Source organism: Trachymyrmex septentrionalis, unplaced genomic scaffold (assembly GCF_001594115.1).
Source record: "Trachymyrmex septentrionalis isolate Tsep2-gDNA-1 unplaced genomic scaffold, Tsep1.0 scaffold22, whole genome shotgun sequence".
NCBI lineage: Eukaryota > Metazoa > Arthropoda > Insecta > Hymenoptera > Formicidae > Trachymyrmex > Trachymyrmex septentrionalis.
Genome location: NW_017305375.1, coordinates 4,216,812 through 4,232,142, shown reverse-complemented (window position 1 = coordinate 4,232,142; position 15,331 = coordinate 4,216,812). Strand labels below are relative to the sequence as shown.

General features: G+C 29.9%; 1 protein-coding gene across 1 annotated transcript in view; it reads left to right on the top strand.

The window, feature by feature from the left end:
- LOC108748403 overlaps positions 1–15,331 on the top strand; it is a 23,718-nt gene that overhangs the window by 4,258 nt on the left and 4,129 nt on the right. The window contains 4 exon segments of the mRNA XM_018486555.1: positions 4,290–4,432; positions 6,883–7,094; positions 11,775–11,999; positions 12,002–13,963. Of these exon segments, the coding sequence (XP_018342057.1) occupies positions 4,290–4,432; positions 6,883–7,094; positions 11,775–11,999; positions 12,002–13,963 (2,542 nt within the window).

Below are 15,331 nucleotides of genomic sequence, written 5' to 3'. Positions count from 1 at the left end.
TTAGATTATCAAATTATACAACAAATTTTTATAAAATATAATATACTTCATATAAATTTTATATTAATAAATGACAGTATCTGTGACTAGGTACATTTAAGGTACTATCTAAAACACCTGTACCTAGGCACATTTTATTTTTATAATACCTCGGTATATTTTTTTAGAATACATTTTACCTATACTACATACTGAAAAGTGTAATACTGTTATAGTTAAGCGCGAGCGTAGTTTATAGCAGACAGCGCAAAGATCTTTTATACTAAAGATCTCTTAATAATAAGTTTAATCCCCGGCAGAATTACAAATTTTCGTACGCTCGTAGCTTCTTTCGGAACTAGTATGTATATTTGCCCAGGAAATATTCCTATCAAAAATTGCCGTTCAGAATCGGTGTAGGTACAGATTATTGTTATAAAGCGTTTAGTAGCAAGGATACTATATGATGTTTTGACTCATTTCATCCTTGGCAAACAAAGATGTAAGCATTGAAAATATTATATAGTGCCCTTGCTAGTAAACGCTCTATAACAATAATCTTCAAGTGCTATACATACGCTGTCTTCAGCGCGTAGGCGCTTCCCTCTCATATATCTGTAGGCGCACAGATCATATATAAAGTATATGGAGACTTACAGTTTAAACGCCGATTCCAAACGGCAATATTTGGTAGAGGTTTCCTGGGCAAGAATATACTACATAATATCAATACATAATAACAATATTTTATTTTAAGCATCTACGTTAAAAAAGAGAAATAAACAATCGCGTTAAAGTAAGAATATTCGTGTACACTGTTAAGCACCATTATTATTGAATCTCTAATTTGATATTACGTGAAATAGGTAAATTATTAAAAAGAAAATAAAATATCTCATTAACTATTAGATTTAAGGTTAATATGGGTTAATATATGTTCACTCATCAAAATTGGTATTCTTTCAAATTTTATTTATCAATAAAATGTGTTTTATAAAAAAAAATTGTTATATAAGAAATTTACACGATTTCGAGCATATCATGTAGTATATTTTTTAAATATATTTTTTCAATTTTTTAAATATATTTTTGTATGTATAAAGTATTCGAAAGATGACATTGTGTTTTTAGATGAAACAATATAAAAACAACTCTTTCAAAGATTTTTTAAATAAAAAAATATTTGTAAATCAACGAAAAATTTTTTAAATAAAATATATTTTTAAAATAAAGAAAAGTTTTTTTAATTAAAATAAATATATTTCTTGTTAAAATATGAAAAAGTGTCAAATTTTAGTTATAAACTTATTAATCTATCTCTAACATATTAATCTGGCTCTAAATAATAGTTAACAAGATATTTTACTTTATTTCTGGAAAATTTGCTTTATGTAACTTGATTTTGACAGTTTTGGAAATATATCATGCACTAAACGTCTGTACATAAATATAGTCCCAACATGATTATTCTATGCGTGAGAGTCAAAGAAAGCATTGCAAACATAATTACTCAATTAATCGATCAATAATGGTGGAGAATTCCTGCCATGTTTCAAATTTAATATTTTTAATTTTTGTTCACATTAAATAAATATATTAAAAAACATTATAAATCATTAACAATACCAAATATATAGTATATAAAGTAATATATAAAATATAGTATATAAAGTAAAGAATTCTTGAGATATGCATTATGCTTAGATCAAAAATAATTTAGAGTGCTGTTTTTTTGTTATAATTATTAGATTAAGGTAGTTGTTTAATAAAGTAAAAATTTGGAATGTCTCATCAAGGCTCACTAGTGTGCCTAATATAATATTATAGATACAAAAAATTGTAATTAAGCTCCAAATTGTATTTATTCAAAATTTTTACATAAAAAAAAGTGTAATCATATATTTATTTAAATTTTTCAAAAAATATTTATTTATAAAAAAACTCTAAATATTTATTAATTAAAATGAGATATTCATTCAAACAAAATACAAACTGAAAAAAGCTCCAATAAGCAATCGTTACCCTTAATTATAACCGGCACTTTGACGACTTTAAGTAAAAAAAAATTAATTTTATTTATTTTTGTCATTGTAATGTACAAATTTTAGAAAGGAAACTTAGAAATTTAAAAAACTATTTTAGAAAGTAATACATTTTTAATTTATAAATGTCTATTAGAAGGCCATACATATTCCGATATAATTCCGGTTACGTCACAGTAATGTTATAAGATATCTTGGGCGCGTCGTTCATTATGGTCTGTAGACATTAAATTCCGAGATATATTATTTATTTCCAATGAAAATATCTTTGTTTAACTTATAGATTAAACAAGGGCGCCCCATTGTATAAGAGGCGGTGCTAAGCGCGCGATGTAATCGTAGCCATTGTTTTTATAGATTTCTGTTTTTTCTTGCAGGCTTGCAAGCTATAATGTGCAGATAATATAGAGTGAATACAAAATGAAAATATTCGTAATCATATTCAAAAAATATTCATTCAAATGGAATGAAAAAGTATTTATTCGTTTCTTGACAAATAAAAAAGAATTATATTCGAATAAATATTTTCATTTATTTTTTATTTATTTATTCGAATATTAGGGATATTTACCGGACACACTCAAATTTATAAATATCTGCATAATTTAGATAAAATATTAAAAATATCCGTATATCTTAATGAAATAATATGGAACATGCGATAGTAAATCAAGAGTTGCATCTTCATTGAACGAAAACAAGATAAGATTATGGTTACTTTTCGAGGTTAAATTTATATGCAAATTTATGTACGTGAATATCTATCTATAATAGAATGGCTAATGATCTATAATTTTTTATGATCATTAAAATCGTAATTTTTGAAACTATTATAATTTTATTTTTGAGGAAAGTCTATGATAAGATTTGTGTGCAGTTAGTCAAAGAAGTGTCTGTGAGCCTGTCATTAATTTAAATTTATAAAAAGTTATTTTCATTCTTTTTTCTTTCTTATTTCATCGTTATCTACCGTAGAATTTTGCACACATCAATTTTGGTATTTCAATTTCATTATATAAAAAAATTAGACATTTCTATAGTAATTTGATTTACTAAAGAACTACCTTAAATAATATCAATATTAATAAAATTTTGAGCACTTACGTTAAAAAAGGGAAATAGATCGCATTAAAGTAAGATTATTCGTGTACACTATTAAGCACCGCTGTTTTAAATCTCCAATTTGATATTACATAAAATAAATTATCAAGAAAAAAATACAAAATATCTCATTAACTATTAGATTTAGAGCTAATAGTCCTAAAATAAAAGGTTAATACATTTTCACTTAAAGTTGGTATTCTTTCAAATTTTAACATAACAATATATTTTATTTAAAAACAAAGTTAATTTTTAAATCACTAAAACACGTCTATCTAATAGATAAAATGTTCATACGTTTTGTATACATATAATATATAATTTTTTATAACACATAATTTAGGAATTATTCAGACTGTGCAAATTGGTTTTCTTATATGTATAAACTTGTAAAAATAAATATTATTAAAGAATCCAGTAATTCGAATGCATAGTTTAATGATTTTTTAAAACAATGATCATTTTCATACCAATTAAAATGTGAAATTGCTTGTGAAAATTATTAAATATATTTTCTAATATTAATAATAGTGCTTTCAAAAAATTTCAAATAAATTTTTTCATGAAAACGACTGCTTTTGCTGAGATTTTAAATGTATATAAATCAAAATGATTATTTTTTTTATAGATAATGTTTATATTTAAATTTATAAATGTATATATTTTGTTCGCACTGTGCTGATAAAATTGTACTGATTAGACATTATTTTGTAGAGTAATATTTAATTCATTTAATTTTATATCCATTCCTTACAAAATAACAACTATTTACTTTCCGTAACTTCCCAATTATCACCTTATTAACAAATTTCTAATAATAAATTTTTAAACAATAATACAATTCTCTAATGTTTAAAAATCATATTAATTAATATAATATTAATTAATTTAATATTAATTTTCATACATTGAATAAAATTTTTAAAAATACATTAAAGTTTTGTGTCAGCTCTTATTGGCATGATTATTTGGTTAATGATTTGACCAGAGCTTATAACTTATTATATTTTATAACATTGATTTATTTAAGAATTGTTAATATGCATATATGGTAAAAAAAATATCATTGACTTTAATTTAATCGTATGCTCGTAATCATAACACATAAATCATATTTTGTTAATTTATTCAATGATTAAAAACTGATAATATAAATGCTATGTGCAGGTCAGATCCTGGAGCAAGAAATGGTTCACGCATATTTTTTTATTCGTTGTCATACTTCTGTATAGCATCATTGGGGCGATAATTTTCGTAACGGTTGAAGGATCGATTGAAAAAGTTGCTGTTTCGAACATTCGGCAGAAAAGGTATGTTCAGAAATAAAAAGTCGATTATCCAGAAAAGATATAAATAAGAATCAAAAGCTCGTTACACATTTATTTGATATTATAATAAGATACTGATTAATTACTCTTTCATCTACTTAATATAAATTATCTAACACTGTAAAAAATACTAAGAAAACCCTTAAAATTAAGATTTATATTGATCACGAATTAGCAGAGTACTTTCACAAATTTTTTGGTCATTACAAATAAGATCTATTATTTATTTCTTCATTAAAACGTAGTGTTTGTTGAATGCGTTCCAAGGATGTGATGAATACGTATCGTAAAAAATCGTTGATTATTTCGGAAAAATACGAGAGTAAACCAAGGAATCAAGCAAATCCTATCATGAGCAAAAAAAAAAAAAGAAAACGCTACGTATAATACGATTTTAACATATATTAATGATCTATTAATTAGCTCCCGCATATAATCAAATGATTAATATACGTAAATCCTGATCTAATTCTCATCTGTTTGTATGATATGCGAATTGATCAATACGATACTGCGTTTTCAATACAAACTCGTTGTCGATAATGTCAATTCTGGTCTCCACCTAGTCTTGCTAATGCTGCGTGTTGAATATACAGCGCAACAATTGTTAATCATACTAACCGATATTGGATTTCACGATCGTACAACATTGTTCGCTGAGTTGCTTTAATGCCACCTACTTTCGACTCTATTGTGCGATTTCTATATCCCACACAATATCATTTTATAAAAGAGCAATATCGTTTTTTAAAAAGTGTTATACTTTCATTTCATTATGTATTTATTTCACATTAGCCATTCAATTGATGAAATAAATAATGAAATTAACTATTACACTAATGGTGAATATTTTTTCTTTTTTACGACTCAATCTCTACAGAAATCTAATATTGATCAATTTAACATTGGCTAATTTAATATATTAAAAAATAAAAATTACTTACTTAAAGTATTGAAAGCACTAATGTTCAATATTTTTAGTACTCCAAGTAAGTAATTAATTTTCATTCAATAATAAATTGGCTAATATCAAATTATTAGTATTATATTAAGGGTAGCTCGAAAAATAATTGCGATAATTGTTTTGCCTCTTTGAGAAATACACTATGCAAAAAATGTATTTTTTCCATAAAAGATATTATTATTAAATGTGACAGTAATTTTAAAGCTGCAGAAATTGTGCTTTCGCATAAATATCGCCAAATATGATATTACGACTCTTCTGCGCCTTCATAATGATGACGAGCACGATCTTATGCTTTTCTTTGGTTGCAATTTTCTAGCGATCGATTGGCTTCAGGACAAAGACCGGTGAAGTTTCCGACGGCTATTCTTATTCATATGAGATTAGTCTCGAGTGTTAGGTGCGGTAAGATAAGATCGATTAAATGCTCATTTATCGTACATTTATAGGCACACAATATTTAGACTGATTGTGAGAACATTAAAGGTAATAAGAGTTGTTTAGATTATTTCTGCTTTATGAAGGCCAACGTTCGTTTCGACTACAGTTGGAAAAAATCACAGTCAGCACATAAATATTATAGTAAAGATGCTTTGTATGATTGCGTGTCGGTGAAATATTGTACCATTAACAGATGTATCCCCATTAGCTAAAATTTAATGTAATCCAAAGCGCTTGCGCGATTATTTATTCGGAAATAGTGATTTCTTGATATCAATGGTTATAGCGTGCGTATCTTTCTTCGGTATCTTCATTTGATTGATTAGAAGTTTCGCCTGAAATTAACCCTCGAAATCAAGGAGTGGCTGAGGATTTTGTCTCCTTCACTAGATAATAGAATGCCATTATGTAAGATTTGTAGTAGAACTCTCTCTCTTTTATTGAGCTGACGCGCCTCATATTTGTAGAATATCAATCTAATCTAGTATATATTGAGAGTATTTAATTAATGCCATCCTCGTGGTTTTCCTCTGAATTCCTCCTCAAGGATTTACTCTGCCAACGAAAGTTTATTTTGATTCTAATGGAGAAAGTGCTGAATATTGGCAAAGTTTATGCCATGGAGACATTTATTTCTTGGATTTTATAAAAATTGTAGAAGTGACACGTGTCACTAAGAGTTTCATCCACGATCTTATAAAGATTTTCGTATTCTATGAAAAGTCTTAATGAATTGGCTCAAGTTAGTCGCTTGCATATAAAAGAAAAACTTGATACTTTTTCATAACTTAGTTGTCATCATATGAATAAAAATGTTAATAATAAATTTTTGCACATTGGTCGGTATTATAGTCGATTCTTATTTTAAGACCGCTCTTTATTCTTATTTAAGACCTGTCTTAAGTAATGTCTTAAGATGTTAATACGGCTCTCTGATTGGCTTATGACATTTTAAAACTATACTTAAGACAACTTCAAGTAAAAGAATCGACTACGAATCGGCCATCATAAATGTTTTCAATCGTAGAAATGATACGGCTGACACAATTCTTGGATTATGCGAAGACTCGGTGTTGGCATCAGATATGTCTCGTTGGAGAGGAGCAGCGGCGAAAGAGATAATGGAGTACGAAAAATATTTGTATGAGTACTTCGGTCGGGGTTTAAAAGATAAAGGCGAGGAAGTGTGGACGTTTTGGAATGCCGTGTTCTACTGTGGCACCATTTATACGACCATAGGTGAGTACAATAGCCGCATTTCTTGCCACTTTTAACATCCCTGATCTTAGCAGAATTAAAGCAGCATCTACAATGAAATTTTAAGCCGTGAATTTGAAGCTTTAAGCTTTAAGTAAGTAAGACTTAACCAATCACAGTCGAAAAAAAAGAATAATCAACTATAATCGATCAATTTTGTTACTTAAAACTCAAGTTTTACATCTTAAAATCTTATTATAGATGCCGTTTAACGCGACATAAAATTTTATAAAACATTTTAAAATTTACAAGCGTACACAAAAAAGAAAAAAAAAATGATAATTGAAAATAATTAATTCAATAACTATTTTGATCAAATAAATATTTTATTAAAACAAGAGCATACATATTTGTTTCATTAATATTGTTATTGAATTAAAAATATTATTTTCGATTAGACTACTGTTAGCTAATGCTATTAATACAACAATATTTTTTTCCATGCTCCTTATTCTAATTAATAGAAGAATTCTGATATTGAATTTGTATGCGATATCGCTAATATTATCTCCCTATTAAAAAGAATTTGTTTTCACGCTTTTTAAAAATACACTCAACACGTGAGAATAATTATTTTCTTTGGAAAGAGAGATAGACAAAAAACGAATTGGTACTATTTATGCGTATCTGGAAATAGAACGATGTTCGTATGAGACACATATTTTTTCGTTAAAAGTAGAAAAGCCAAGTATCTTAAGAGAAATTTTATTATTATGATAAAATACTTCGATTCTAACAAAACATTTTACGATGGTGTTTTAACTTGTACCGTCCCCGTTCTCATAAAGTTCGTGGAAGTTATTTTTATTTGTGTGATTTGATGACATTTAGTTTATTTATCTTGCGCAGCTTTCTCCTCGAGCGAGAAATCAAAAGCTAGCGGAGGAATAAAGCAGCGGGATGACGCGTATATGCGTTATAATGTATTATATATACAATCAATACGTTGCGTGCGCGACGTGATTTCAAGCTCAATTCTTGCATATTGCTTTGCATATAGATTTATATGGATGGTGTCGGTTTCTGGTAATATAGATACATGCGGTGTGAATGCAGATCTCTGTAGAATGTAAATGGATTTATTCCTTGTAGGTGTAAGAATAAATAAAATAATTGTTACATTATGACAGAATTTTTATTAATTTTATTAATTGTGTTAATAAAAAGCTCTTTTTCTTGTGTAACAATATTTTATGAAAACCATAAAAGGAATTACTAATCTTATTTATGATTTGAAGAATCTTATCTTCTTATTTTGTCAGATATTCGATTTTTGTTACATCTGCAAATTTGAATTATTAAAATAAATTTATTAGTATTCATTTTTTTAAGTACAAGTTATGTCATTTTGGTTTTTTGAAATTAATTAATATTTTACAATTAATAGGTTAAACGAGCTTTACAGACCCAGAATCAATAACTCTATCAGAATTAATATGTTACACATTTTGATGTCAGCTCCCAAAAGTTATATATGTAAATATATTTTACAAATATTTACTGTGTCATTCAATTATTTTTCCATTCATAAATTATTTATTGAGAGTTTAACATGCTATTCCAAAATATGATAAAATAAATCACTTTCGCAGTTGTTTGTACAAAAAATTCACACTTTGTGAATTTTTACTGTGATACACGACGTACATAACTCAGTTTTGTGCAATTTTTGCGCTCTTGCGCGAAATATTTGATACAGTTTCATGTATCGGCGATGATATTTCGCTAATAGTTTGATTTACAATCATGATGATATGAGAGATAATATAAAAAAGTAATTTACTGTAAAAAATAGATTTAAAATGAATAAAAAATAAAAAAGAAAATGAAACAAAAGATTCAGGAATTTCGTTATACATTGTTGCTCCTGTTGTTTTCATACAGTTATATAACTTTTCACACTGTGGAAAAAATATTTTCCGAATTGTTTAAGAATCTAACTCATGATCTCGAACACAAGTGCAAAATAACAGTGCTGCGTTTCACGAGGAATGACACAGATTATCTAGAAACATCGGTTTCTTCGTGTTTATTCAGACATATTCGCACTATTTATACACGGACCGATTGCACGCCTGTACCTGCGTTAGATTATTTGGATTAAACTCTACGTGATGCATGGACGACCAGATTAAAAATTGAAAATAAAAAATCAAATAAATTCTATGAAAGGAGAACTGATTCAAAATTTGTCGCAACATCTACGATCGTATGAGGCATTGAAATGCTCCCACAAATGTATAATATGCGTTTACGTATATCCTACGCGTCTCTCTTGCTGTCTCAGTTGTGAAAAACTTGGCGATTCGAACACTGCGCACATTTATGCATTCTTTCTGTACGACTTTGTGCGTGCCCACGTGTACTATTTCGAGTTCTGTCATTATATAATGGAAAAGAACTGAGTAAGATGATCGTAGGAGGACATAGACGTGTATGCCATTTTTAAGTTCTTGACAGATGTAAAGTGCGAGAAATCTTCTGACGATGTTATCTCGCTCGACCAAATTAAGCGCGCTTACTCAGCCGCAGTGTATTGTGATATCGGACGGAAAATATCGCGCAAAATTACTATATCGAGATGTTTTGTGCAAGTCAATATCTGGCAATTAAATGGAATCGTATGAATGAATGTTTGTACGATAATCATCGTTTTCTTTAGTAAACTTTAATTAAATCAGTGCGAGGAAGCGATGCCAAATATTCAAATTGGCAAATTTTCGAATTGATCGATATATGTTGATGCGTGTATATAGATTTACTCATCATGATAAATTTTATTTATAATTGCATTTATTTATGACAATTTTTTTTTAAATAAAAAGTGATACATACTTTTTTTAATAAATGAGAGAAATAGAGAGAATTTATTAATTAATAAGTTAATGACGTAAGAGTTCATGAAAGAATTAATTTTCTCGCACATTTCTGCGAAATAACTTTGTCAATTTCAAATATATAAAATAAGGCTCGAAAGAATCTATCAGTGAAAAATGTAAAAAAGCCCTACATCAGCTGTTCGGATGCATAGAAAATTCTTTATTTTTGTGTGAATGTAACAAAACAAATAAAGTAAACATTTCAACCCTTCAATTCGGGTCCTTATTAATATAAAATATAAATCAAAATTATATAAATAACGCAAATTCCAAGTTGATAATTCCCGACAATTTAGTTCGTTCTTTTTTATCCAAATGCCAAATTAGTTATGTAATGAATAGTCCAATGATTATCAAAAATATTAACTTGTACAACAATGATATGAAAACTTATATAAAGTAAAACCGAAGTCATATATATTGCGTCACTAAGTAGAATCACATCGTTCATCAAATTTGTCAATTTCTATTATAAAAAATAAAAATACATAATACATTTCAAGCTGCGTACGGACAATGTGTAAATGTATTTTTTTCATCAAAACAATAATAAGTTCTTATCTAATTTCATTCATGTTTTTATTTTAATTGTAATGATGATAGTTATTAATAACATGTTACACAACATTATTGTGATGATAATTTGAAGTAATGTGGAAAATGATTATTTTGTTGTAATTTAGTAAATAAAAATACGTTTCTGCGTATTGTATTTTTGATTCATAAATTATGCTCAATTACGAATTGTTAACGAGATGGCAAGAAGTTCGCGTATATCGAAGACTTTTTCACATTTAATCGAAACTTCTGTTACATGTAAATAATTCAATTAATTTTTTACAAAAAAGTTTTTGATTATTATGATTTTAATATTATTTGAATGCATTGTTGTAATTACCATTTTTACTTTTTGTATAAAGCATATTTGAGAGAGAAAGAGAGAGAGAGAGAAAGAGAGAGAGACAGAGAGAATTAAAAAAATGATATTAAATCTGTTATAAATATATAAAACAAGATGATATTATCTTGAAATCTATTTATTATCAAAAATTAAAAAAGTACAATTATCATAAATTTAAGGTAAAATGATTCTTTTTAGTCGATTGGTTTAAATATATAGAAATGACTATTTTATAATTTCCTTTCTTCGCTGGTTTCATTTCATTCAATTATTTCATTTGAATTAAATCGCGGTTACTTGAGATAATAATTTAATTATATTTTACATTGTAATTCTGTCTTGGCCGCTTTTGTCTCGTTAATTTCTCCATAATCTCGTAAATTGTTCCGTTTGGATTTAATTGTTGTTAAAAGCATAATAATTCAGTTGTAATATCTACAAAATATGACAATAATTTAGGTTCTTCTTTATATATGCCGTCGATATAATTATAAATATAATTTTAAAGCATTTATAAATACAGTATTACATGGATATATACGTATTTGTTATTTAATCATAATTTTACCATAATTTAATTCTTGTAATTTTTTTGTATTACTGACGTTGAAATATTTTTTTTTTTCGAAGAAGTTTAACTTATTTGTTTAATATTATTCAAGTACATTCATTATCTGTTATTTTTTTATTTCTTCACTCATTTCTTTCTTTATTTCTTTATTTTGATACTTAATTATCGTACATTAATTCGTATCATTTTTATACTTAATATCATTAATTCGTCATTATTTTTTATCAAACATAAAATTTAAAAGATGTTTGACATCGGACAATTGACGCAGATTTGAATGACTCCATTACAGAATTTTCATTTTTCACGAGGTCATAGGGTTAAAGGGTTATCCGATTCGGATGGTGCAGTGCAACCTCCAAGCTGGGCGATCGAATGGGTTGCAGTGGTACAGGCGCGGCGTCGCGACGCCAAAGCCACGATTTCGATTGCGCGTGATGCCCCCGTTCAATATCCGCTGCGGTGAAGCCGGTCATCCGGTTCCGCCGCAGTTGCTGGTAGCAGCAAACGTCACCGTGCCGATGGTGGTGGTGGCGGCAGATGGTGGGAGCAGCCTCCGTTTTATTTCTGTCACGGCCTCGTTGGGGCTGGCCTCGCGAGTGAGTTCCTGTCGCGAGAGTCTCTCTCGCGTACACGAAAACCGTCGAACGACGACAACGACGACAGTGGCGACGGCGACGACGAAGGGTCGCGATGGAAGACAGTTACATTGTTCACAGACGTCGCAAGGCAGCTGCCAGAAAGCGTGAGAAAACTCCTGATCCCTCATCGAGGGGTGCTGCGTCGCATATAGATGCTTCAGATGATGAGGATGAGGAGAGGCGCGCCAAAATGGAGAGGATGGCTGAGGAAGCGGAAAAAATGGAGCAGCAACAAAAAGAAAATAGACTGTCACAACATCAGAAGCAGGAAGTGTCCTTGAAAGAATTAGAGAATAAGGATAAGATGGGGAATGATTTGGAGCAGCGTCCGGCTAGAAGAAAGAACAAAACTGACGCGAGGAACGTTTCTGCGAACGTAGATGACATGATCGCTGTACACGCCGAGGTGGCCGTCAAGTCAACGGCTGGAAATACTTTGAAGACACGTGAGACTGACTCTGTAACAACTAACAACAACAGCACGCAACCGGTAAAGCAGATCACCGAAGTAGCGAAGAAGTTTGATGATGGTACCACAAAGAAAGACGTTATCAGACCTGCGATTGTTCAGGCAGTTAAGGATAGTGCTGTCCAAGAGACATCGGAGACACCGAAAGAAACAAACGGCGAGACCAGTAAACCTGTCGAAATTCGCAAGGTCGAAAGACGACTTAAAAGGAGATCAAAAGAACGCGTGGAGAGATATAGCCGGTCAACAGACTCCAGTGACGAAAAGGATGAAAAGGATGAATCTAGTCGAAAACGGACAAAGTCACCGGAAACAGTTAAGTCCAGGGTGAAAAAGACGAGCGGAAAGAGTCGGATCAGTGATCCTGAAGCACAAAAGAAGGACACCGAAATACTGAACCGAGAGAAGAGGTCTCCGAGTCGACAGAAGTTCGAAGATGAGTCTCGCACGAGAGATGATTCCGTGCCACATTCGAGACCTTACAATCAGACCGAAGATATGAACGAAGATCTGAAAATAGTGAAGAAGAGTGAAAGTTTATCGCAGAAATTTGCCGAAGAGCGAAGAGTAAAGAGATCCTCTGTCGAGATGAAGAAGCAGATCATCCCGCTGAGTAACGAAAGTTTGATTGAGGATTTCGCGAGGGCTCAGAGGGAGTATATGTTAAGAGAACGCAGCATCCTGGATCCGGAAGTAGACATGTTTCAAGACGCTGTTGAAGTTAGTTACTTGAGGAAGCGAAAGTTAAATCTGACATACACTGAGAGCGAGCAAGAGGATATTGTTCAAAACATAACGCAGTCTTCCGATGTAGCAGACAAGAAAAAATCATGGTTTTCTTGGTTGTCCTTCTGGCATGGGAAGAAGGATGAAAATATTATAGAGAAGAAGACTGAAGACATACCAAATCCCGCTTCAAAAGTTGAAGAAATCAAAGTAGAAAAGGAAGAAGCTGCGGAGAAGATTACTCTATTAGATTTCTTCAGGGCTCTTAGAGATGTCGTCAGCGAGTTTAAAACCTTCGTGGCACAAAATCCACGTGAGACTACAATCATTAGGCGGCTGCGTAATCGCTGCATAGCCGGACTACTGCTCATAATAATCTACTGCGGCCTCGGCGGTTTCGTCTTCCGTTTCGTCGAGGGTGCCTTCGAAACATTCTATAAATGTGGCGTGAAACGCGTGAAGCGTGACTTCCTAGACACTCTGTGGAATTATAGTCATAATTTGAGGGAGGATGATTGGAAGAGCATGGCGCGCAGGAAGCTGATGGAGTTCGAGGAACAGCTTCACACAGCTCACGAAGCTGGCTTGCATACATATAGCGGTCAAAAAAGTTGGAGTTTCTTGAATGCTGTCGTGTACTGTCTCACTGTCATCACCACTATCGGTGAGAATACATTGTTTTGGGAAAGGCTCAAGATGGGAATAATTTGCCTGATGTGAAGAGATCGCTTTTTAGGAGTCTTCCTTTATTTTAGACATAATATCAATCTTATTGAAATTGAAAATATTATATGCAAAACTTTCTAAAAAAGTTTCTTCAGCTTCTTTGAAGTTTTTAAAATAATTTAATGGTACAAGCATTTTAATAATATTTCGTCATTATTATCGTTAGCATTATTAACAAGTTAAATAATGAAACTAAAAACTTATATAAATAGAAATGTTATTAAAGAGAAAAGAAGTAAATAAAAAAGCATTTCTCTAAAATACTTTTAATATTTATTTAAATTTCTTTTTATATTTCAAATAAAAATGTTAAAAAAATTTTTCGTCTTTTGAATTAAAAATATTTTCTTTAAAAGAATATATATATATATTTCATTAAATAAATATCATGTCATTAAATTATCATTATTCGTAGCTTAAAAATGGTTGATGATTTAATATTGATTACTTTGAGAAAGTAATGATATCTATTATATCCATGATGATTGTGTTCAATGCAAGCAAAATTAAGGCAACTGTATATCTATTACATATAAGATAACTGTATTATAAAAGTTTACGTATGTTTCCCGAATAATTTAACATAAAACATTTTATAGATTGCATATCGATTTTCTGACGTACAAATGCAATGAAATATGATGGTTTGCGTCTACATCATTAAGAGAAACGTGCAGACGTCGACAAAAAAATACGAATTTAAAAAAGTCAAAGCATTTGTCTAAAGTATATCAATTTCCTCTGCTCTTTGTTAAAACGCTAATAATAAAATTAAATATAAAATTAAAATTTTTACAAATCTTTATTTAAATTCATTAACAAATTCACGATATTTAAAAAAAATATATTTTTTTAATTCGTTTAAATTGTTGCTTATCATCTTGATCACCGAGACGCAATAAATTTGGATCATAGACGTAAGGAAAACTTCGGAAGCTCGACGTCGTTGACTCGCATTGTGCAATGTTCACAGTAAGCATGATTTTTCCAATTAGATAACAAACTCACAGAAAAAGTACATTCAAATTTAAATTTAAATTATACGTTGATCGTATAAATGAAATCGTTCGATTGCATTCACTGAATTATAATTGCAGCTTGTTTACGAGAGAACAACCGCCTTAGCTCTGAATAATCTAAACTTAGACTTTACTCGCGATGTACGTAAACGTGCCGCTTTTGCAACGACGATTCAGAAACCGACGTAAACAAAATAAATCATGATCATTATGATGTCGTTCCATATACGCGTCGTACAATTAAACTTGGTAATTATATTCATTACAATAAAATAAAATATACAATA